The sequence below is a fragment of the Balaenoptera ricei genome, chromosome 8 (genome assembly GCF_028023285.1).
Source record: "Balaenoptera ricei isolate mBalRic1 chromosome 8, mBalRic1.hap2, whole genome shotgun sequence".
Classification (NCBI taxonomy): domain Eukaryota; kingdom Metazoa; phylum Chordata; class Mammalia; order Artiodactyla; family Balaenopteridae; genus Balaenoptera; species Balaenoptera ricei.
In genome coordinates, this window is record NC_082646.1 from 40277283 (window position 1) to 40303573 (window position 26291).

Here is a 26291-nt window from a genome sequence, read left to right on the forward strand (position 1 = left end):
GCTTATAGGAATATTTTCAGAGAACTGCTCTTTTTTTGAGCTTCAGGCTGATACTACCTTTTTCTTGTCAAACAATCTTGTTTTTAGGCCCTATTTTTTTTTCTCTTCTGTTTCATTAAGGATAGATTGGTTCAGAATCAGTGTTTGCCAGTAAACAAAGGGTCTGGATTGCCCTTGGCCCTGCTTTGTGTACTTGTTTGAGTTCCTTTTTGTATCTTGAGCTCTAAAGTGAGTTGTTCATGTGTAACCTCCAGTGTGTGCCTATTATTAAAAGTCTGTCATCTGGTGCAGATTTTCCAAACAAAGCTATCTATCTTGCTTCTCTTCATTGTCTTGCTCTCTGACCTTCTAGTCCAAGAGTGTAAGAGAGCCTATGATTCTCAACATGCACTACTTGCATGCGTTTCCCTGTGTCTTTTCTCACTTTGCAAAGCTTTACTTATGAAGATTGTACCTCGTCATACACCTGTGCCTCTGCCAGAACTGCCTTTCTCTCCACACCTGTCTACAACACACATATTTTCTGGGGTTTGCAGCTTCCTTCTGAGTATAGAAATATAGAAAGAGAGGAAATCATGGGGAACAACACTATAGCAACTATAAGAAGGTATACCTGTGCAATAGAGAACTAGTGCCCAGCTTTGGAAGTGACATAATCTTTGTATTTCCAAATCAAGTGGTAGACAGTGGGCAAAGGATAAAGCAGATTCCCTTTATGTGATCTTTCACATGTGTAGCCTTGTTTGGTTTTTTCAGTATACTGTGTGTTAGTTATTATTCATATCTTTTGATCTAATTGTTTTCATAATTAGTAGAAATTCTTACCAGATTCTGGCAGTCTTGTTAGTCTAAATTTTTACTATTATTATTAATTTTACTATTATTATTTCTATAAATAGAAAATACTTATTAAGTATATATTTTGTGTCAACACTGATATAAATGCTTTAAGTGTATTAACTCATTTAAGTTATAACAGCCCTTTTGTGGCATACTGTAATTATCACCATTTTATAGGTGGAAAAAATGAGGCATAAAGAAGTTGAACACTTGTCTAAGAGTACTTAGCTAACATGTAGCACAGTCAGGATTTGAAGCCAGGAAGTCTATATATTTGCATAGTGCAAGTTTTTATCCTGTTTGTCTGCATCTTCATGGGCCCGCCCTTTCTCCTTCATTCCCTACTTCTCTCTTCCTTTTTTCTTAAGTTTCTTTTATGACTACATAAAACACTATATCAGGAACTGGCAATGAGATACCATTCAAAAATATGACCTTTTTTGAGTTTTAGAATGTGGAATATTAAAAAAGTATGTATGTGTGTATATATTTCAGTTCTTTAGGTATTGCACTAAGGTGACTTTCTGAAATAAATTTTAAAATTTTCAAAAGTATGAATTTGTTTAGATTGCAAATTTATTGAACAGAAGTAATTTGTTCTTTGTAGTTCTTCCTTTATTGGCCTTAGGTGAGCATTGGGCTGTGGAAGTAATGTCTAACCCTTTTGTGTAATCCTCCCTAAGCACCTAACTTAAACTAGGGAATGACTTGACTATCAGTAAGAATTAGATTCATTGGATTAGTGCTGCCAATATGGGCACCACTAGATAGATGGCTATTGAACACTGGAAATGCGGCTGGTCTGGTTGAGATGTGCTAGAAGTATAAAACATACTCTGGATTTTGAAGGCTTAGTATGAATAAAAGAATATAAAATATCTCATTAGTACTTAAAAATATTACGTGTTGAAATGACAATAGTTTTGACTTACTAGATTAAATAAAATATATTTTTAAAATCAATTTTTGCTGTTTTTTCTTTTTCTAATGTGACTACAAGACAATTAAAAATTACATATGTGCCTCGTGTTATATTTTTATTGGGAATTCAAAATTGTATAAGGTATGGTACCTCTTCTCTAGGGGTCTAGTATGGAAGAAAACGGACAGGCAATTAGAGAGGTGTAGTAAATGCCAGATAGGAGCTCACGCATGGCAGACATCTAGCTCAGTTTTGACGGCCTGCAGAAGGTGACCTTTAAGGCAGTGGTAATACCTTGTTTTTTCTCCCTTTTACCTTCTTTTGAGGACTCTAAGTCTACTTTTTGGATGGAAGGAAATAAGTCAAAAGCTATTTAAAAAAAAATTAAGAATCTTTTTTCTAGTAGTATTGGTTCTTAGTCTAATGAAACAAATTGAGTTGGAAGTAGAAGGCCTGAGTCTGCTCACAGAGACCACTGCTCGGCCCTCCCCCAGACAGGCTAGGACAACCAAATGGATGGTAGTGCCTCTTGCTAAGTATGGAACACAGATCAATTTTAAATCTGTTGAGTTCAGAGTGTCTGTGGGAAATCTAGATGGAGAGGAACATTTAAGCAGTCGGATGTATGGAACTAGAGTCCAAGAAAAATCTTGGCTGACAATGTAGATTGAAGTTAGGTAATGTCATAGATAAGGTATGAAATCAACAGGAAGTGAGTAAAGTGAGAAATGGACAGACCTTGAAGAAATAGGGAGGGTAGAGAAAAGGGCATATAAAGGTCATTGAAAAAGAATGGCCAGAGAAGGAAGAGTTTAGCCAGGAGAGTGTACTTTCAAGAAGCAGGCAAGTGCACATAGTATCACATGTAGCTAGGAGATAGAAATAAAGACTGAGAAATACCTATTGTCTTTAACAATGAGGAGGTTATTGGGGAGAAAACAGGTTCCCTGGAAGGGGTTGGGTTAGGTGGCAAAGCCAGATTGCAGAAGGTTGAGGAATTAATGGGAGGTAAAGAACTGGCGACAGTGAAGGTTATTTGTTTGGCAGTGAAAGAGGTGAAAGGGGAGGCATTTGGCAGTTAGCGGGATGTATTTAGCATATGACAATTGAGATATTTAGCATACGACAATTGCGATATTTAGCATATTACAATTGTGATATTTAGCATATGACAATTGCGGTATTTAGCATATGACAATTGCGCGCGCGTGTGCCTGCGTGCATGTGTGTATGTGTGTGGTCTCTGGGTTGTAAATCCATTAGAACCATGATTCTGTACCTTTACATTCTTGGAATCCAGTGTAACATCCTTCATAAGGTAACTACTTAATAAATGTTGATCTTGATTTTAATTTATTAAATATCTCTTTTTCAGTAAGATTCTTTATCAACATCATTTCCAAATTCTCTAAACATTAAATCTACATAAGAGTTGGATTTCATCCAAGTCTAAATGCACTAAGGCATTTGAGCATGGCTTAAGGGAAAGAAAATGGGCTTCCTAGTCCACCAAAACTATAATTCACATCTAGGCTCTGACACTTTTTAGCTATAGGATCTTGAACAAGTTAATTCTGGCCTCTTTTTCCTCATCTAAGAAATGAGGATGATAATACCTACTCTTATAGGGCTGTTGTCGGAGTCAGTGAGAAAACGTAGTGTTTTGTGTGGTACCTTATACAAAGTAGGCACTCAGTACATGTTTTGTAGAAAAACAGCAACTTCACATGTTACACATGCCAGCATTATAGTCTTTATAATTTGATTTAAAGCAGTATATGTGATATAGTATTATAACTTTAAATAAGACCAAGCATACACAGTTGAAATTTGAGTAAAAAATTAGCCTTTGAATAAAAAAATGTTTCTTTTCTTGCTCTCTCCTCCCCTTTCCAATCCAGGTCCTGAGGGAGTCTAACAAATTAGCAGAAATGGAAGAACCACCCTTACTTCCAGGAGAAAATATTAAAGACATGGGTCTGTAATGGTATTTTTTGTCAAATTTCCTCCTCCTTTGTGACTGTACAGACTATTCAGTACTCTCAGTGTACAGAGAACAGGCTCACTGCCTGGACACCTCCTGTTTGGTGGACTCATGACTGCCAGCCTTCCCAGCATCCAGTGTGCTCTGTAAGCTTAAGTCTAGACCTGTTGGTTGTGTTTGGATTTGGACTACTGGGAAACATGCAAGTTGAATGATATTCTGCTGCTTTTCTGGTTTGCTTTACTTTCACTGAAAGTAGGTGACTTATTTTAAAAACTGTTGCTGAATTTCGTGAAAGTAAATTTCATTATTTTGAATTACTGCAGTAAGATAGTGGGTTGCATAGATAAAAAATTGAATTGTCACTTTGTACAAGTAATTTTTCTTAAAGCACATTCTCTCTTTTTGCTTCTTTATTTTTTCCTACTCTGAATAAATTTGTCAGTTTTGGATAAATGTATTTCATCGCCATTGCAAAGCAAGCCGTTTACATATAGGTGCCTTTCTTTGTCCAGCCTAAATAACTAAGCATTAACTTATTGTATGGACTGGAAAGTGGAAACACACTTTTAAGGTGTTTTTTTGTCCTCATGCTTTTACTTTGTTTCATTTGCGTGGTGATCTACAAAATACCCATAGCTTTTTTTATTTTTAAGATATTTATTTATTTATTGAAGTATAGTTGACTTACAGTATTAGTTTCAGGTGTACAACATAGTAATTTGATATTTGTATAGATTACACATCATGCAAAGTTGTTATAAAATATTGACTATATTCCCTGTGCTGCACATTACATCCTTGTAAATTATTTATTTTACAATTGGTAGTTTATACTTCTTAATCCCCTTTACCTATTTTGCCCCTTTCCCCACCCCTCTACCCTCTAATAACCACTAGTTTGTTCTCTGTATCTGTGAGTCTGTTTCTGTTTTGTTACATTTGTTCCTTTGTTTTTTTAATTCCATGTATACATAAATAGTATGGTGTTGTCTTTCTCTGTCTGACTTATTTCATTAAATATAATACCCTCCAGGTCTATTCATGTTCTTGGACATGGCAAGATTTTATTCTTTTCTAGGTGTCCATTAACAGAGGAATGGATAAAGAAGATGAGGTATATATAGAACTACCATATGACCCAGCAGTTCCACTCCTGGGTATATATCCAAAAAAAAAAAAAACCCCAAAACACTGATTCAGAAAGATACATGCACCCCAGTGTTCATAGCAGCATTATTTACAGTTTCCAAGATATGGAAGCAACCTAAGTGCCTAAGTGTTTGTCAATAGATGAATGGATAAAGAAGATGTGGGGTGTGTGTGTGTGTGTGTGTATAAAATGGAATATTACTCAGCCATAAAAAGGTGAAATTTTGCCATTTGCAGCAACATGGATGGAGTTGGAGGTCATTATGCTAGGTGAAATAAGTCAAAGAAAGACAAATACTGTATGATATCTCTTATATGTAGAATCTAAAAAGTACAACAGACTAGTGAACATAAGAAAAAAGAAGCAGACTCACAGATACAGAGAACAAACTAGTGGTCACAGGTGGGGAGAGGGAAGGGGGGAGGGGCAATATAGGGGTAGGAGATTAAGAAGTACAAACTATTAGGCATAAAATAAGCTACAAGGATATATTGTACAACACAGGGAATATAGCCAGTATTTTAGAACAACTATAATGGAATAAAACCTTTAAAAATTGTGAATCGCCGTGTGTACACCTATAGCTTACATAATATTGTACAGAAACTGTACTTCAATTAAAAAAAAAAGAAAAGAAAAAATTGTATGCTTGTGTTCGTAAAAGAACTCTGTAAAGAAATAACGTAAGATGATTGAAAAAAAGTTGTGGTATGTTTATATATTTATATATATATACAGTGGAATATTATTCAGTCATTAAAAGAAAATACTCATAGCTTTTGAGAAATAAAGTAATATATAGGAGAATACACTAGATGGTTTTTCAGTCAAAGTAAACACCACCTTTCATTTGATTATCAATCATAATTTTAAAAAGCACTTAATAAATGCCTGATTTCCCCTGGCCACATGTCATTTCCTTGTGTAAAAATAAGCAAGCCAAAGAGGACCTATCCCCTAAATGTGTTGTTATTGCCTGTGGTACATTTAGTTCCTCACACTTAGCATTTCTCTCTTCTTACTTTTAACTCTTGATTGAATACCTCCACATTCCTTTTTTCCTCCCTACTCACCTCAGGTATCCTAAGCTTGTTCTGCTGAGTTACCTACTAAGTTAGGTGTTATGTATTATTACCACTGGATATCATACAACAGTAGTTATCACTATTAAGTGCTTACTGTCTCATTTAATCATCCTCACAGTGATCTTCTGAGGAAGATATTAATCCCATTTTGTAGATGGAGAAACTAAGGCATAGGGAGACTACCTAGCTAGTAAAGTTATAGCTAGCATTGAGACAATTTTTTTTCCCTCTTCTGAGCCTAAAGCATATGCTATTTCCACTGTGATAAATGACCTTATAAAAGATTTTCAAGTTACCACTCAATCTATTTTGTTGTCGTCTCCTCCTTTAGTTAGCAACACTCCAGTTAAGACTTCATCCTTGGCTCATTTCCCTTTTCTCTCCTATTTGCTCTTTTTAGTTGATCATATCTAAATTAGTAGCTTTACCTACCATGTATTTACTGATGACTCCAAAATTTGTTACTTCTAGTGTGAACCTCTGTCTTAATACGTATAAAACAAATGCCTGTGTCTTAGACACATGCCCTTGGATATTCTGTAGATATCCCCTATGCTCAGCATCTCCAAGACTGTCATCACCTTTATGTCCAAATTTACTCCTTTTCTTTTATTCTTTCTGTTGGTTAATATTAACACTGGTTGTCCGTTCACTCAAGGCAGAAATCTGGGAGTCATCCTCAGCTGCTCTTTTTTTCTGAACTCTGACATTCAGTCAGTTACCAGATCCAGAGGAGTAATCTCTAAAAATTTCTTGAATGATATCTTTTTCTCTCATTTTCATGAGCCCTTGGTATAATATTTATGTACATTGAATTTCAGGTGCCTATGAGAAACTTGTAGGAGTTTGGGAGAGAGAGCAGGGGTGGAAGTGCATATTTTGGAATCATCAGAATATGGATATTAGTTGAAAATGAAAGGAGGGAAATAACCCAGAGAATGTATGGAGTAAAAAGAGGGCCAAGAACATAGCTTTGGTAAATGGTAGAAGAGGAACCGGGGAGGGAAACTGAGAAGGAATGAAGAGAATGTGATATAATATAAATTAGAGAGATCCAGACTATATACTTACCTTGTCCAAATAGTTACTTTACTTTCTTACTTCTGTAATTTAGTTTAGGTTCTTCTCTGCATTGAGTGCTGTATCAACATCTCTACCCATTAAAAGGATACCAGCCACTGGGGCACAGCTCACATGGCTGTGTTCCTTGAACCTTCTCCGATCCCATAGCTTAATGGACTTTCCTTCTTTGTATTACTTAGAGTATGTTTTTGTGCCTCTCTTTCTGCACAGATTGCATGCTCTCATATATTACATTTATTTGTATATATTTTACATCCTTATAGATATGTATTTTCAAAGTCATTTTGGTCTGCCTCATGGAAACTATTATTGATTCTTTGTGAGCTCAGGGAAAATTTGAGAGGATTGGTAAATCTAAGCTCTTTTGGTAACCACTAGGCAGTATCAATATTGCGAAATTTAGAGGAATACCTAATATATTAAGTAAAATATTCTGATTCAAAGTCATCTGTATAGACTTGATTATTCTTCAAAAAATTAAATGTAATACAAAGGATAAGGCTGGTAACCTTGAGTGTATTACTTCATATAGAAAAGACATTCTTAGTTGGTCTAAAGTAAATCTGCAGTTTAGACGTTTTTTTAAAAGTTAGAGTAGTGTTAGGAACATCAACAGAATGCTTTAACAGTAGCAGCAACAGTCTCAGGGTATTGTGGCCTGCGCACATCAGCAGTAGAGGTGGCCCCAGACGGCAATCTTTCACCCTTTAACACAGGAGACAGGCTGTGCTACTTGAGTGGCTTAGCTTTGCGTGATGTGATGGAAGGAAATTTGCATTTGCAGTCATAGGAATTGCATTCAAGTCCTAATCTTAGCAGTTACTGGTTCTGAAACATTAGACAATTTGTTTTACTTCTCTGAGCCCTGGTACTCTCATCTAAAAATTGTAGGTAATTAGAGGTTTTATATTTAAAGGTTGTTTTGAAGGTTAAGGGAGGTACTCAGGTAAAAAGTACTTCATAAATTCTGAAGTGCTAGGCTGTCAGTGCTGGTTGTTACTATTGTCATTCGCTCTGGTTAAGATTCCTAATCACAGTCTCTCTTCTACTTGGTACAGACTCTACTGGGCATAAATTCTCTCTTCAGAGTGACTTAGCTGCCACCAGCCTGAGGAAAAAGGATAAAAGGGACAGAGCAAAGCCAAGCCTAATGATGATAATAGTAACATAGCTATAAGCCCTTGTATTGGATTGGCCAAAAAGTTCGTTCGGCTGTAAGTAATTTTCATCAAGAACTTTATTGAATACCGTATTCATTAACCAAACGAACTTTTTGGCCAACCCAATATCTAGTAGAGTACTTTTAATTTTGGAAGCACTTTCATGTATATTATTTCATGATTTTAGAATAAAGGGGAAGTTGTAACAAAAACTTTAGGCTGGGACTAAGAGGGACATATCCTGTAGTAGAATATAGAATAATAAGACTGATTTTCTTGTGTGAGTGAAGAAAATTGGCTCTGGAAAAAATCAAGAAATGTTTTTAGTAACATTGAATAAAGCTTTCCCAGTTGAGATAAAAATTCATAAGGGCAAGAAAATGTCTGCAAGGCAAGTTTATGTATCTTTCTATAATGATTGGTTTATTTAATTTTAATAGCTTCCCTCTAAATGAAACATTGGAAATGCATTGGAAACAATGATTCAAATAATTCATCTCATATTTGAACATTCCCAAGGGAGCTATTTTGAAGGTTAGAAATGTTTGTTAGAAGATCAGTCTCATTTCAGATTCCATACAAAGCGGTCAGTCCTTCAAAGTGAGGAATAGAAAGCAAAGTCAGGAAGTTGCAATACCTTATTAAACATATTTCATGTTCCTAAGTTTTCCCAGAGGCCCCTTGAAAGGTTCTTAGAAATTTTTTGCTCCTAATTGTGCCTTAGTTTCTTGAAACAATGAAGATGTTCCTTTATCTGCTGCTTTGCTACAATAATGACATAGCAGGGATTTATGAATATTTTAAGATACAAAAAACCTTTGTATTGGGCATATGAACTTTACCATATTAAATAGTATTTTGAGCTGGTGGTAGCTGAGTTACCCTGCTTAATTAACACGTTTTAAAAAGCGATAATACTGTATAGATTCATCATTTATCATTTAATTAAACAATGCTTGTGATTATTTCACTACAAAGTTTGACATCTGTTGCTCGGTCAGGAATATAATACCCTCTTACTGTACTGTTATTTTTTCTAAGAATCTATTTCATATATGTTTCATTTTCTGTACAGTATTTTCCGTATAAATATAATCAGGTCAGGAGTTTCTGTTATTATGTTTTAGGTATTGTATAGTTAGAGGAATGGTGACACACTAGACTGTGGCCAGAAGAGGACCAGCAGACTGGGGAGATGATCTAGGAACTATGATTAGATGATTGGTGACTGTGACTTGAGACATTTACTGTTGTTCCCACCTTTACCACTACTCTTCCACTCACTACTCCAACTGCCACACCTAGTCTGTCCCTCAGGGAGAGTGGCCATCTTTGTTTCCTTGTGTCTGTCTCAGGGTAAAGGATGTCCCTCTGCTTCTTCAGTCCTTCCCATTTATTCTACATTCCTTCCCCAGATTAGTGTGTGGTTAGAAGCTTGGATTTGGCATTTGAGGTCTCTTTGAATCACTGATTCTGTGATTTTTTTTATCATAATTTAGACTAGCAGTCAGAATTCTTTTAAATTTTGTTTGTGAAAAGATGATAGTGCAGTTTTTAATAGTGCACAATGTATAGTAAATTGTGGGCTCTTTTCCTTTTCAGCCAAAGATGTAACTTATATATGTCCATTCACTGGTGCTGTACGAGGAACTCTGACTGTTACGAATTACAGGTTATATTTCAAAAGCATGGAACGGGTAAGGCTTGTTGGATTAGATTTTTATATGTACATCTGTGTGTTGTTTGTTCATCTTTGGTCATTGTTAATTAAAGCATTTCTAGTTAATATTTTTCTCAGCTATAATTGTACAGTATCAGTTGCTCAGTTTTAATTTTTTTTTCCTTCCTTTAGGATCCCCCATTTGTTTTAGATGCTTCTCTTGGTGTTATAAGCAGAGTAGAAAAAATTGGTGGTGCTTCTAGTCGAGGTGAAAATTCTTACGGACTTGAAACTGTGTGCAAGGTAAATGTTGTAATATGTATGCAATTTTTTTTGTTTGAAAAGCTTTCTATTAAATAGATATTTTAGAAATTTCCAAAATATCAAATGGATTTCATGCCAGAAGAGTCATTCTAGTAGAAGAAAACAACATTTAGGAGTAATAAAAAGGTGATTGGTTGTGAATTAGACTTGAATTTTTTGGACTTAACACAAAGTACTCTCACATTCATTATTTCATTTTTGAGCCTCATAAAAATCTTGAACTAGGCATGATGGACATTATTACCTTTAATTTACAAATTAGAAACATAAGGCTCTGAGCAGTTAAGGCTCATAGTACTTTGTAGTGGAGGAACTGATTATGATACAATCACCTCTCTTTCCTATTTCTAGTTCTCATAATTTTTCTGCTTCTAAAACAATGGTGAGGAAAACTTCATGTTATAGACCTTCTGTATTTTCTTATCTAACTGGTATTCCTTAAGTGCATTGATACTTGAATGAGAGTTAGATTGTTATAATCTTAACATTCAGTCATAAATATTTAATACCATTGCCACTTCTAAGGTCACTGTTCTCCTTACTATATAGCCTAATTAACAGCTGTGTACATCTCACTGCTAGATCTTTTTCCTTTCTTTTGCTGTTCTGCGAGTGCCAAAAAAGTAAAAGCAACAGCACATGTGTAACTTTCAAGATCCTTTCTCATGCCAATCTTAGAAGCTTTATGAATCTAGTATTAAAGCTAATGACTTAGTAATTATTTGTGTGCTTTTCCATTATAGTTGGAAGGGCTCTAAGAGTATAATAGCTGTCAGCTGTGTGACAGGCACGTCTCCTGATTGCTCTTCTGTGGTCTAAGAGTAAATAGAGCATAGAATATAAGAGGACATGAAAGAGGGTGACTTTGAAATTTTGATCATTTTAAATACAACTTTTTCCATAGAACAAGACCATTATCAATAAACCCAAACATTTGTAGGGTCCCTGCTATGGTACTTTTGGAGAGCTCTGTTTAACAGAGTGATTATGAATATCTCTATTAGTTGTAAAGGTATTTACTGATGAAAAACAAAATATCAGCTTAGGTTCTCACACATTTGTTTTAAAAGGTGGTAGAGCTGGCATTCTAATTTTGGATCAGATTTATAATAAAATGTTCTACTTGTTCATGTTCTGTAGGTGCATTGTTGTGGAGGGTCTATGTGCTCAGTTTTACAGAATACAGTGGAGTAAAGCTATTTTGAATTCTGTCTAGATGAAACCACTTAAATAAAATGAATAGTCTTGAAATTATTCTTAATCCCGTTTTTTTTCTTAGTGCTGTTAAGATCTCAGTAAGTTGGAACATGAATATCTACATTCAGCCTGAGCATAGAAAACTGCTTGAGAACAAATAAGGGAAGGGAATTTTGCTCTTTAGATCTGACTTTAGAGCCTGGATGATATCAGTCAAACTATTCAAAGTTTTTGCTAGTAGATAGTTGAAGACCTTGGGACGTGGACTGGAGGAAGACCTTTAGGCAGGGTTGGGTTCTATCAGTCTAGTAGCAGGAGCCTTATGAATTGAAGGTCCAATGGAAGTGAGTCCTGGCAAGGGATTATAAATAGGCAAATGATCACCAAGCATAATGGGAATGAAGACATTTATGAAATATAACAACAGCTAATCAGGTTTTTAATAGGGAAATTCATAACAGACATTGGGCTTTCACAGGGAAAGGACATAATTTTTTTTTAAGATTTATTTATTTATTTAATTTATTTTTGGCTGCGTTGGGTCTTAGTTGCGGCATGTGGGATATTCGTTGAGGCGCGCGGCATCTTTTGTTCCGGTGCGTGGGCTTCTCTATAGTTGTGGTGTGCAGGTTTTCTCTTCTCTAGTTGTGGCACGTAGGCTCTGTAGTTGTGGCGTGCGGGTTCCAGAGCGCGTGGGCTCTGTAGTTTGCGGCAAGCGGGCTCTCTAGTTGAGGCACGTGAGCTCAGTAGTTGTGGTGAGGGGGCTTAGTTGCCCCGTGGCATGTGGAATCTTAGTTCCCCGACCAGGGATCAACCCGCGTCCCCTGCATTGGAAGGTGGATTCTTTACCACTGGACCACTAGGGAAGTCCCAGGACATAATGTTGACAGTGTGTATCAGCCATGTAATATCATGACTTCAGACATAGTATCTCTAATCTCCAGTGCCTACATCAGATGCTGGCTCCTTCAGTGGCCTATCTTGAGTTCATAAGCAGAGGGAAATTTTCTGTCCTCTGAATTCCGCCTTGTATCAGAGTGTCTTGTGTTTATTTTTGTTTCTCTCAATAAGGCATTGTAATTTCCCTGCCTCCAGGAGCTGTTGTCTATTTTTGTATCCCACATTCATTCACTTTTTATTTAAGGAACAAATAAGTTGCCTTATTTGTTCCTTAAATAAAAAGTGAACAAACAATGATAGGTGACTTGGATCCTAACTCTTTTCTAGGATATTCGGAATTTACGGTTTGCTCATAAACCTGAGGGGCGAACAAGAAGATCTATATTTGAGAATCTAATGAAATATGCATTTCCTGTCTCTAATAACCTGGTAAGAGGTTTCTCATCTTTGAAAAAGCTATATTATAATTATTGGTGTAGTGTCAAGAAACTTGTCTAGGCTATTTAGAATCTCTCTGTTTACAATCCCACTTTGCCAGATGTCTAGTTTAGGTTTAATCTATAGGACCAGCTTTTTAAGGTATAAAATGAGGAAGCTGGACTAGCCGATTTCTGAGGTCCATCCCTGCAGACTGACATTCTGTCATTATATGATCTTTCTATCCAGGGTATTTTCATGATGAAAAGCTGTATGTGGTTTTCATTAGGATGTGAAATCTTTTAAATTGAGAGCTGAGAGTTAAGTCTAGCAATTTCAGGAGGGGAAGGGTGGATAAATACTTAGAACTGAGTTCCTACTGTGTGCTATTAACAGTACTAGGTTTCCTCATTTATTTTATATAATCTAACTTCTACAGTAGCCCTATGGTGCTAAATATTATTTATCCGTATTTTAAAGTTGAAACCAGGAGCAGGTAAACAATTGACTCAGTGGCATAGTTAGTAAGAAGTAAAATTTAGAATCAATCCTGGTCTTCTGACTCGAGTTTGAGTGTTTATCATCATAGTTATTCCTGCTATTCTGTCTACATTAATGATAAATTAAATTTTCTCTTTTGGTACAGATTGCATGTCCCAAAATGAAAAGTTTATTCAGTATGTTTTAGAAAATGTAGCATAATCTTTAAAGCTGCTTAACTGCTGATATCTGTGATGTCAAACTAGTTAATTATATCAGAAGATGTCTGTTTTATGTAATATCTTTCATTATTTAGAAGTAAACCTAAAACAGCTACCAAAGATATCTGAAGGAAACATGGTGATATGTTAGCATTTGATAAATCTTGGTGGCAGACCTTTGTGCTTTTCTGTGCTTGAAAATATAAAAAAAAGTAAGTTTTCAAAATTATAAAACAAAAGCTAAAACAACAATATAAAGAAGAATACCAATACAAAATATCCTTACAGATAAGTAAATGAAAACTTGGGGTATGATAAGGTTATATTTCTGATTCATTACCTTCTTAAATGTCTTTTTAGCTATTAACTCTTTACTTTTTGTAGCCTCTTTTTGCTTTTGAGTACAAAGAAGTATTCCCTGAAAACGGGTGGAAACTATATGACTCTCTTTTAGAGTATAGAAGGCAGGTAAGTACTTTTTTTTTTTGAATTTCAATATTCTGTATTCTTTTCATTACAACAAAACGTTCATGGATAGAAGTGAACAGCTTTATATAGTTTTGTGGTTTTTGTTGTTGTTTCTTTAATAAAGGCTAATCTTGATTTTTTTGATTGCCTTTCAGTTTCTTTAAACAGCTTTTCAGACTATGCCAATGATCTTTCATGAATCTTTACTTATCTAAGAGTTTACAAGTAAATCAGTTTATTTAAAAAATGTTTAATAATTTTAAAAATAAAAATAAAATTGTAAATATATTTACATTTTAATGTTTTTGTATGTCATTCGCATTATTCACTCAGATTTTTCTTTTTGGGTATCCTATAATTTAATTCTGAAAACATTTCCTAATAATTCTACTGCTTATAATTTAGCTCCACATAAAATTTTGAAAGTTCTACATTTTCAGAGGACACACTTCTACATAAAACGTTAACAAATCAAATCTGATAGTATACAAAAGAAATAGTACATCATGACTAAGGTGAGTTTGCTTAATATTAGAAAACCTAATAATGTGATTCACCACAGTAGGAGATTAAAGCAGAATTCAGTCTTGAAATCTGTGTTACAGTGTATCAGTCCCCCTATTCTTCCTCAATATACCACTTCCCAGAGTTCCTATACTGCAGTACTTAAACTCTACCAAAAATAGTCTTTATTTTTAACTTTCCACATGTTCACTGTGCATTCTTGAGAATTTTTCAGACACATTGATTGTTTCTTGGTAATTATTAGATTTGATATTCAAATTATTCTAGAATTCAAATATGACAAACATTAGGCTGTGATTTTTGTATTTAGATTTTAAACATTGCATTTTAGTTACTATAAAGCTTCTAATTTTTTAGGTTTGTTTCAGAAAACCAGGAAGAATAAAAAACCATCACCAGAGAACTAAAGATATCCAGATGGTTTGAAACTGATTTTGTTGCTCAATTGCATGTGGCAAGTAAAATTTAAAATTAGTTATAAAACCATTCAGTTATAAAACCGTCAGCTGGCAAAATATGAAGCAGAATACAAAATAAATGGATCAGCTTTTAAAAACCAAGAGTCTACAAGTAACATTGCAAAATTTTTGCTACACGAAAAATCCAGTGTCAGAATTAGGTGGCAAAGCAATCAGAAAATCTAACAAATGTCTGTAGAATTGTAAAAATGAAGAATATTCTTTGGGAATCTGGGCAAAAATTGCTGTCTGTTGTAGTAGCATTCAACATAGAACTTTGGAAAGGAGATGAGATAACTGTGTCCAGCGAAAAGAAAGAAATTAATATGAAAAAGAATAAGTTGAAAAGTGAGTGTGAAAAAACGAACAACCCGATCAAAAAATGGGCAGAAGTGAACATTTCTCCAAAGACGTGCAGATGGCCAACAATCACGTGAAAAGAGGCTCAACATTGCCAATTATTAGAGAAATGCAATTCAAAACTGTAATGAAGTGTCACCTCACCCTGGTCAGAATGGCCATCATCAAAAAGTTTACAAATAAATGCTGCAGAGGGTGTGGAGAAAAGAGAACCTTCCTACACTTTTGGTGGGAATGTAAATTGGTATAGTCACTATGGAAAATAGTCTGGAGGTTCCTTAAAAAACTAAAAATAGAGTTACCATGTGATCTGGAAAAGATGAAAACTCTAATTCAAAGAGATACATGCACCCTAATGTTTCATAGCATCACTATTTACAGTAGCAAAGGCATGGAAGCAACCTAAGTGTTCATCAACTGATGAATGGATCAAGAAGATGTGGTGTGTACACACACACACACACACACACACACACACACACACACACTGGAATATTACTCAGCCATAAAAAGGAATGAAATATTGCCATTTGCAGCAATGTGAATGGACCTAGAGATCATCATACTGAGTGAAGTAAGCCAGGCAGAGAAAGACAAATATATAATATCACTTATATGTGGAACTAAAAAAGTAATACAAATGAACTTGTTTACAAAACAGAAACAGACTCACTGACATAGAAAACAAACTCATGTTTACCAAAGGGGAAAGAGGTGGGGGGAGAGATAAGTTAGGAGTATGGGATTAACAGATACACACCACTGTATGTAAAATAAACAACAGTGATTTACTGTATAGTACAGGAACCTATATTCAATATCTTGTAATAGCCTATAATGGAAAAAAATCAGAGAAAATATGTGTAACTGAATCACTTTGCTGTACATTTGAAACTAATACAATATTGTAAATTAGCTATACTCCAGTTGAAAAAAAGAGTAAATGAACAGCTATACGCATTCAGAAAGAGAATTATGAGATTAGGAAATGTGGTAATCAGAATACAGCAATGAACTCTACACTGAATGATACAGATGCTTTATGGTCTTTAACTTACTAGATTAATTTGTTGGCTTTTTACTGCAGAGTTAGACAGTTTGTCTCTGAGTCAACTAAGTTAAAGTCTAGTGGAGAGGACACTGTATTTGGTGTAGTTAGAAGACTTTTTTTTTTTTTAATTTAAGTTTATTACTGAAGAAAATGAAGATAATCTCTTTCTTCTGTTTCTTTCTTTCCTTGTTTTCATTGAGGTATAATTGACATAACGACATTATATTAGTTTCAGGTGTATACCATAATGATTTGATATTTATATATATTGCGAAATGATCACCACAGTAAGTCTAGTTAACATCTAGACAGTGTCACCAAAAACAGTTAGGATTTTTTTTCTTGTGATGAGATCTTTCAAGATTTATTCTCTTTGCAACTTTCAAATATACAATACAGTATTAACTATAGTTACCATGCTGTACAGTATATCCCTGTGACTTACATTTAGTTTATAATTGGAAGCTTGTACCTTTTGGCTCCCTTCACCATTTTGCCCAGTCCTGACCCCCTGCTTCCAAGCTTCCAACAACCAACCATCAGTTTGTTCCCTTTATCTATGAGCTTGTTTTCTTGTTTTGTTTTGTTTTTTTTAAAGATTCCACATATAAGTGAGATCGTCATACAATATTTGCTTTTTTCTGTCTTATTTCACTTAACATTGTGCACTCAGGTTCCATCCGTGTTGTCACAAGTGGCAAGATTTCATTCTTCCTATGGTTGAATAAAATTCCATTATATATAGAGATCTCTCTCCCTCTTTATATATATATATATATATATATATATATATATATATATATATATATATATATATATATATCTCACATTTTCTTTATTCATTCATCAGTGAGCACTTACATTGTGTCCATATCTTGGCTATTGTAAATAATGCTACAATGAATGGAAGCATATATCTTTTTGAGTTAGTGTTTTCATTTTCTTTGAATAAATACTCAGAAGTGGAATTGCTGGATCATATAGTAGTTCTATTTTTAATTTTTTGAGGAACCTCCTTACTGTTTCCCACCAACACTGCACAAGGGCTCCCTTTTCTGCACATCCTCGCCAACACTTGTGATTTCTTGGTTTTTTGGTGATTAGCCATTTTACTTTATTATTTATTTAAAAAATTATTTATTTTTTAATACATCTTTATTGGAGTATAATTGCTTTACAATGCTGTGTAATTAGCCATTTTAACAGGTGTGAGGTGATATCTCATTGTAGTTTTGATTTGCATTTCCCTGATGATGAGTGATGTTGACATCTTTTCATGTGTTTGCTAGCCATTTGTATGTCTTTGGGAAAATGTTTATTCAGATCCTTTGCTCATTTTTAATCGGAATTTTTGTTGTTGTTTTTAAGTTCTTTATATATTTTTGGATATTAACGCCATATCAGGTATATGGTTTGCAAATATTTTCTCCAGTTTCATAGGGTGCCTTTTCATTTTGTTGATGGTTTTTCCTTTGCTGTTCAGGGTAGTCTCTTAATATAAATGTTGAGACTAAAGATAAAGCATCAGAATATTCCATTTTTCTTCTTTTAAATTAAAAAAAAAAAATTGGATGCAGTAATACTCACACTCTGTATAAAATGCAAAAGGTATAAAAGGGTATACTGAAAGGAAGGTTTCCCTTCTGGCCAACATTGTTCCCCAGCCATCCCAGTTCCTCTCCCTTTACGAAATAATGTTACTCATTACCCGTATATCCTTTCAGAGATTTTATGCTACACAGCTTGTATAATGTGTATACAGTGTTTTTTTAAAGCAGATAATAGCATTCTGTGCACACTGTACCCTTCTTTTTCATCTAACGTATTTTGGAGATTATACCATCTCAAAACACACGGCCTCTCTATTCTTTTTTTCTTTAAAATTGAGATATGATTTACACACCATAAAATTTTCTACTTTAAAGTGTATACCACTGTTTTTTAACATATTCATAAGGTTGTGCACCTATCACCGCAATCTAATTCCAGATCATTTAGAAGACTCAGTTTTGAATCCTAGCTCTAGCACTTGCTTAGCTCTCATACTTAGATATGTGCTGTTGAATGAGTCACTCATGTCACAGTGCCTTTATTTTTTACTTGGTAATAGGAACTGCCTTATAGGATTGTTTGAAGGATTAGTGATATACAGAAAGGCACATTATAAACCATAGAAGTCGATCCAAATGATTATTATTATATTTATTACATTGTAAAGCTCTAAAAACGGAAGTCATGATTGGTTGGCTTTTCGTGTGCTGCCGCTGAAACACAAAAGGAAAGCCACATTAAATTTGTAGACCTATACGTTATAGTGCGTAAAGAAATTAGATTATATATTTTTTAAATGGGCAAAACCGTTAGTAACCATTTGTTTGTTATATAAGAGAGTATTTCTTTAATTTTCTCTTGACACATGTAGTGATTATATAGAGGACCCTGAAATTTGTGGATAAGGTCGAGAGAAATCATCAAGTTGCTAAAATAAAAATCAGTATATAGAAAATGAGCATGGTCTTCTGCAGAAATAATCATATGGTAGATATCTTGCTTAACAAATTTGGAGAGCACTCAAGTGCAGTAAAGGAGAACAGAATTTATCCTCAGAACTGGAATGTAAGTAACTAGGGAAAGCTATAATCCAGTTAATTTGGTTGTAAATTGACTCTGACAAATGGATACATTAACTGAAGGGCAGTGATTTGCATGGAGAGTAGAAAGATGTATGCCAGAGATCAACAGTTGTCATTATATCTTTAGCACTGTCTACAAAGGATGTATATGCTGACTAGCCAACTCCAGTTTTCTGCTCGGAAGGCAATTCCTTTAGTGGAGATAGGTGTGTCAGCTTCTCTAAGAATGAGGAGGACAGTAGCCATTAAGGTAATTTAAGTCAATGATTCTACTCCCACCCATCCATTTCTCTGAAGAATATGACACAATCCCAGTGGTAACAGTTCTCCCTGGTAGTGATTTTTCAAGGATATGGGAAGGCAGTGACAGAGAGATGGGAGTTACCTACCTGGGTTAAAGATGGTACACTAGGATCTCAGGAGACCTGACCCTCTCAGCTTTGACACCATATTTTCTAAGAAAACTTCAGAAACTAATTTTGCTTCTTGTAGAAGCTTCCTTGTGGTTCATTGATTTTATTCATTCATATATTCATTCATTCATTCATCAAATTCATGTAGCACCTACTATGTACCAGTGGCTAAAACAGAAAGACACAATCCTGACTCCCAAAGAACATATGTTTAATGGAGGTTTCAAAGAAGTAAACTAACAATCAAAATACACAGTGATGAATATTGTGAATAATAGAGCAAGTACTCCAGTGATAGAATATGAAGCCATCTGGAAACTGAAGGTTTTTGGTATAGGCTAGACTAGAGTTTAGAGTGGCCAGAGATCAGTCTGGGGAAAGCAGGAGTGTGAAGGTCTTTGCCAAGTCCCATAAAGGGTTCTATACTTTATGTGAAAAGGAATAGGTAGCCATTGATAGCTTTTAGGCAGAAGAATGATGTGATAGCTTTTGCATCTTAAAAGAATTTTGAGGCAGTGTGGAGAATGGATTGTGGAGGGACAGAAGAGAAGTGACAATGGCCTGAATTAGGGAAGTGACAGTGAAGATTGAGAGAAGTGCAAACTTTTTTCAGGCACTTTTGGAAGAAAAAAAATCATAAAAATTAATCATTCATTGGAAGTAGAGGGTGAGGGAGAGTTAGAGGTGGTATCCAAGTTTCTTGGTTGAGTACCACCTCTATAAACTTACGAATTCATTTTTTTTCATTGTACATTTTTTATTATAGCATGAACATTTATTTTAAACATCTCTTACTTAAACCTTTTTTTTATTTCTGGAAATAAGTAAGGATCTTACCTGAACAGTTAATCTAGAAAGTTGAGGAAAGCAGGAGGGAAGGAGAGATGTAGATCATAGGAAGCAAGTTGGGACCAGGATAATTGAATGGGGTAAATAGTATGTAAGGCACTAATGAAGAGAGACCTTGGCTAGGGATAGGTGGAAACTCTATTGATAATATTTATCACATGATTACTGGAAGGGAATTTTCCTTTCCTAATTTTAATATCCTCCTGGGTGTTCGGCAACAGCTTTAGAAATACCCCTTTAAAGGAGAGTACCTCCTGCCCTTTGATTTCAGATATTTATAACAATTTTGTGAACCAGGATAGTAAAATTTTCCTTGAGGCACAATGTACTTTTTTTATTAAAAGGATAGATTTAGAATGTACATGGAATTCTTGACAACTTCCTTTGGTCAAGTTACAGTTTGTGCCACAATTTCTTCATCTATAAAATGACAGTAATGAAACCTAAATACAGTAATATGTGTGGGTGGGGGGGGCGGGAGGGGGAGGGAGGGAGGGATAGAGAGAAAGGCTGCTGGCATAGTGCCTGCACATAGTAGGTGCTCAATAAATGTATTTTTTTTTCTGTAATTTGGTTTCTTTCAGTTTTGTCTTTTTCTGTTTATTATGAGTTATCAGAGGTAATAAAATTAAAAATATATGTATTTTCTTAATTCCAGCCATTTAATGTAATGGCTTTATTTTCTATGGAATGGAGGATGGAAATTTTAAAGTGTCTTATTAAGTAATCCTATATGTGAAGTGGTATACTAGTTATAAATATGGCAAATATTTAAGGACCAAATGAGTTTAATAATTGGTGTGTTTTTCAAAAATTGTTGTTTCCCTTGCCTCTTCTTTTTTTTTTTTTTTTTGGTTTTGCCGTCCATTACTTCCTTGTTTTTTTTAATATGTTTTACATCAGCAACATTTTATTAATACTGTAAAATTCACTTTAGGTATATAAGTGATAAACATGTACATAGCATTCTGGTGGACACTTGGTGTCTGCCCTCAGAAATTTCTTTGTATAGATGAATGGCAACAGAATCACTCACCAGTCAAACTGTATGAGACTGTGTTCTTTTTAAAGACAAGAACATTTTCAGTCTTACTGTTTCCTTGCTTTTCATTTGATGTGCTTAGGACAGACCCAACACTCATTCAGTATTTAATGATTTAATAAATCTATTAACATAAAATTGAATGCCAAAATGAACACAGATCCCTGTGTTAGAATATCTCATCCTAAAAGCCTGGTCACCACAGGCAGACAATAACTATTCCAACAACTTAAGTGATAGATAGTGGAGAAAAGAGAAGTTGAATAGGAGGCCTCTGTTCTGATGTTTTAAAATATTTTTGTTAGGCAGTAATTTGTCTTATGTTTTATTTCACATGCAGGGAATTCCAAATGAAAGCTGGAGAATAACAAAGATAAATGAACGGTATGAGCTTTGTGATACATACCCTGCCCTCTTGGTTGTGCCGGCAAATATTCCTGATGAAGAATTAAAGAGAGTGGCATCCTTCAGGTCACGGGGCCGTATCCCAGTAAGTGTGAAGCTGTGCTGAAACTTTCCCATTGCTTTGTACTTCACATAATGATGAGGATGACAAATGGGAGAATGGTTGCAGGATTAAAAATAGCTACAGCAGCAGGTCTTCTCTGGGGATATTAGGGAATGAGTTATTTAGTAAAATTAAAACCAGAGGAAAGACGTAGACTAAAGACGTTTCTGGAGGATTTGAGATGGATATTAGAGAGCTGCATGGTTCTTAACTCAAAAACAAAGTTGGCTCTGTATTCACTATTTCTTTATCTTATTATACATCTTTGGTCATGGTGATAAATGCCTTTTTTCCTTTAAATCCTAGAAAGAAGAAAACTTTACAAATTTATGATGAATTACTGTGTTCTAGAAAGATAGCTCAAATAATTTTAGGTACAAAAATTCAGATTCTGAAGACTTTATAGTTGGACAGTTTTGCTGATATAGTACTCAGACTTTAAAAGTGGGGTTTACTTAGCCCCCTTTTAATGTATTTTTTTTCTAGAGACAACACTTCCAATAATCAGTGACTTTCATAAATCAATATCTGATTAACAAATTAGACCAAGTTTTCCACATGCCAGAATTGGCTTGAAAGAAAGGTGATGATTTTTCATAGCAGCCTCGTATATCCTTTTATGGCTAGGCTTTGAATCCAGTTAGAAAGCAGAGTTTTATAGAGTAATGATTTTCAGAAGAATTATAAACAGAGAAGCATGTAAAGGGTGTGTTGCCATTTTTTCCCCCCATTAAGGTTTTATCATGGATTCATCCTGAAAGTCAAGCCACAATCACTCGGTGTAGCCAGCCCATGGTAGGGGTAAGTGGGAAGCGAAGCAAAGAAGATGAAAAATACCTTCAAGCCATTATGGACTCCAATGCCCAATCTCATAAAATGTTTATATTTGACGCCCGGCCAAGTGTTAATGCTGTTGCCAATAAGGTGAGATCGTCTTCCAGTAATTAAGATTATAGTTACAGTTTCATGAGTTTGGTGGGAGCCACAGAGCACTAGAAAAACTTCGGGCTTTTCAATGATAAAAATGTAGATTCTAATCCTGGCTCTTCTACTTGATAGTATAACTTTTTTAAAAAAATTTTTATTTTATATTGGAGTATAGTTGATTAACAATGTTGTATTAGTTTCAGGTATACAGCAGAGTGACTCATTTATACATATAAATGTATCTATTCTTTTTCAAATTCTTTTCCCATTTAGGTTATTACAGAATATTGATCAGAGTTCCCTGTGCTATACAGTAGGTCCTTATTGGTTATCTGTTTTAAATATAGCAGTGTGTACATGTCAATCCCAGTATAATGTGGAGTCAGTTATTTAATCTTTTTAGTAACTTTAATTTGCTTATTTGTGAAATGAGAATCATAATAACTAACAGGTTGTTTTAGGGGCAAAACTCACCTGGTAAAAAATAGTGCATAATCCTGCTTACTTACGTAAGAAATAGGTATTCATCAATTACTAGTTTCTCTTTCCCTTCTCCAAACTGGACAATAAACTGAGCTTGTGACTGACAAAAGAAGTCTGCACAGCACTGTTGTAGAAATCATGCAGTGTTCTCAGTGACCAGTGCTGCCCTCTTCTGGCAGCTCTCCACCTGTACAAGCTATTCAGACTGAAAACTTGCAGTTAGCTGGCGCAGTGGTCCTGATTTCTGCTGTGGAATAAATATTAGCATTGTGGAAATAGAAATTCTAGTCCAGTTGACAAAATCTACCATAGGAGAAGGAAAGGGAAGAGATATAATTTAGCTTTAAAAAATTACCTCACATATAAGCAGAAAAAAACCCCAAAAGCCCCCCCCAAAACTAAAACACCCCAAATCCTATAACTAAATAAGAGAGAAACACCATTAAATCTTGGTTATACTTCCAGACCTATGTGCAGATGCGTTCACACATATATTTGAGACAGAATGGGATAATTGCAACTTCCTTTTTTTAATTGGTGCTGTTTCTTTCTATGACAATAAATATCTGTAACATGATAATTATTAACACCAATTGTTTTTGGATATTTAGGTTATTTCTGGTTTTTTTTTTTTTTGCTATTATAAACAGTGCTGGGGTGACCATCCTTAAATTAAATTATGGAACATGTACCTAATTATTTCTGTCCTATTTAGTGTTTTGAGGACATTGTGAATTTCAGACATTCTCTGTTAAACTGTAAGTATTTCCCCTTAAAGGAGAAATGAGACAATGTGTATATGAAGCTGGTACCCCAGAGACTGGCATGTATTTTTCCAGTAATTGCTTGTTCCCTTCCGTAAACCTTATACCATGAATTAGCAGGAATGAGACTTAAGATGTTGTCTAGGATGAGAGAAGGAGAGAGGCATATAAGGCAGAAAAGGGGGTAGAGCAAAATGTACATTCCACGTCTTTTTTTTTTTTAACATCTTTATTGGAGTATAATTGCTTTATATGTGTTTAGGATTCTTGAGATAAACCCCACTTGATCGTGGTGTATGATCCTTTTAATGTGCTGTTGGATTCTGTTTGCTAGTAGTTTGTTGAGGATTTTTGCATCTGTGTTCATCAGTGATATTGGCCTGTAGTTTTCTTTCTTTGTGACCTCTTTCTCTCGTTTTGGTATCAGGGTGATGGTGGCCTTGTAGAATGAGTTTGGGAGTGTTCCTCCCTCTGCTCTATTTTGAAAGAGTTTGAGAAGGATAGGTGTTAGCTCTTCTTTAAATGTTTGATAGAATTCGCCTGTGAAGCCATCTGGTCCTGGGCTGTTGTTTGTTGGAAGATTTTTAATCACAGTCTCAATTTCATTGCTTGTGATTGGTCTGTTTATATTTTCTATTTCTTTCTGGTTCAGTCTCGGAAGGTTGTGCTTTTCTAAGAATGTGTCCGTTTCTTCCAGGTTGTCCATTTTATTGGCATATAGTTGCTTGTAGTAATCTCTCATGATCTTTTGTATTTCGGCAGTGTTACTTGTTACTTCTCCATTTTCATTTCTAATGCTGTTGACTTGAGTCTTCTCCCTTCTTTTCTTGATGAGTCTAGCTAATGGTTTATCAATTTTGTTTATCTTCTCAAAGAAACAGCTTTTAGTTTTAGTGATCTTTGCTATCATTTCCTTGATTTCTTTTTCATTTATTTCTGATCTGATCTTTATGATTTCTTTTCTTCTGCTCTCTTTGGGGGTTTTTTGTTCTTTTTTCTCTAATTGCTTTAGGTGTAAGGTTAGGTTGTTTATTGAGATTCTTCTTGTTTCTTGAGGTAGGATTGTATTGTGATAAACTTCCCCTTGGAACTGCTTTTGCTGCATCCCAAAGGTTTTGGGTCATCATGTTTTCATTGTCATTCGTTTCTAGGTATTTTTTGATTTCCTCTTTGATTTCTTCAGTGATCTCTTGGTTATTTAGTAGTGTATTGTTTAGCCTCCATGTGTTTGTATTTTTTACAGATTTTTTCCTGTAATTGATATCTAGTCTCATAGCCTTGTGGTCGGAAAAGATACCTGATACAATTTCAATTTTCTTAAATTTACCAAGGCTTGACTTGTGACCCAAGATATGATCTATCCTGGAGAATGTTCCATGAGCACTTGAGAAGAAAGTGTATTCTGTTGTTTTTGGATGGAATGTCCTATAAATATCAATTAAGTCCCTCTTGTTTAATGTATCATTTAAATCTTGTGTTTCCTTATTCATTTTGGGTGATCTGTCCACTGGTGAAAGTGGTGTGTTAAAGTCCCCTACTATGATTGTAGGGGATCGATTACTGTCGATTTCCCCTTTTATGGCTGTTAGCATTTGCCTTACATATTGAGGTGTTCCTATGTTGGATGCATAAATATTTACAATTGTTATATCTTCTTCTTGGACTGATCCCTTGATCATTTTGTAGTGTCCTTCTTTGTCTCTTGTAATAGTCTTGATTTTAATGTCTATTTTGTCTGGTATGAGAATTGCTACTCCAGCTTTCTTTTGATTTCCATTTGCATGGAATATCTTTTTCCATCCCCTCACTTTCAGTCTGTATGTGTCCCTAGGTCTGAAGTGGGTCTCTTGTAGACAGCATATATATGGGTCTTGTTTTTGTATCCATTCAGCCAGTCTGTGTCTTTTGGTTGGAGCATTTAATCCATTTACTTTTAAGGTAATTATCAATATGTATGTTCCTATTACCATTTTCTTAATTGTTTTGGGTTGTTTATTGTAGGTCTTTTCCTTCTCTTGTGTTTCCTGCGTAGAGAAGTTCCTTTAGCATTTGTTGCAAAGCTGGTTTGGTGGTGCTGAATTCTCTTAGCTTTTGCTTGTCTGTAAAGGTTTTAATTTCTCCATCGAATCTGAATGAGATCCTTGCTGGGTAGAGAATCTTGGTTGTAGGCTTTTCCCTTTCATCACTTTAAATATGTCCTGCCACTCCCTTTTGGCTTGCAGAGTTTCTGCAAAAGATCAGCCGTTAACCTTGTGGGGATTCCCTTGTACATTATTTGTTGTTTTTCCCTTGCTGCTTTTAATACTTTTTCTTTGTATTTAGTTTTTGATTGATTAACATGTGTCTTGGTGTCGTCTTATTTTTTAAGTCATTCCCATGCGTAT

General features: G+C 34.9%; 1 protein-coding gene across 8 annotated transcripts in view; it reads left to right on the top strand.

Moving 5' to 3' along the window:
* MTMR2 (myotubularin related protein 2) overlaps positions 1–26291 on the top strand; it is a 105872-nt gene that overhangs the window by 59053 nt on the left and 20528 nt on the right. For 7 of the 8 annotated variants that reach the window (XM_059930551.1, XM_059930554.1, XM_059930548.1 and 4 more), the window contains 7 exons: positions 3664–3739; positions 9830–9924; positions 10080–10190; positions 12636–12737; positions 13811–13894; positions 21566–21715; positions 22469–22657. In XM_059930551.1, coding sequence (XP_059786534.1) covers positions 3664–3739; positions 9830–9924; positions 10080–10190; positions 12636–12737; positions 13811–13894; positions 21566–21715; positions 22469–22657 — 807 coding nt within the window. Of the gene's footprint in view, positions 1–3663; positions 3740–3766; positions 3893–9829; positions 9925–10079; positions 10191–12635; positions 12738–13810; positions 13895–21565; positions 21716–22468; positions 22658–26291 lie in introns of those variants that run through there. The other variant, XM_059930553.1, reaches the window with a different exon arrangement.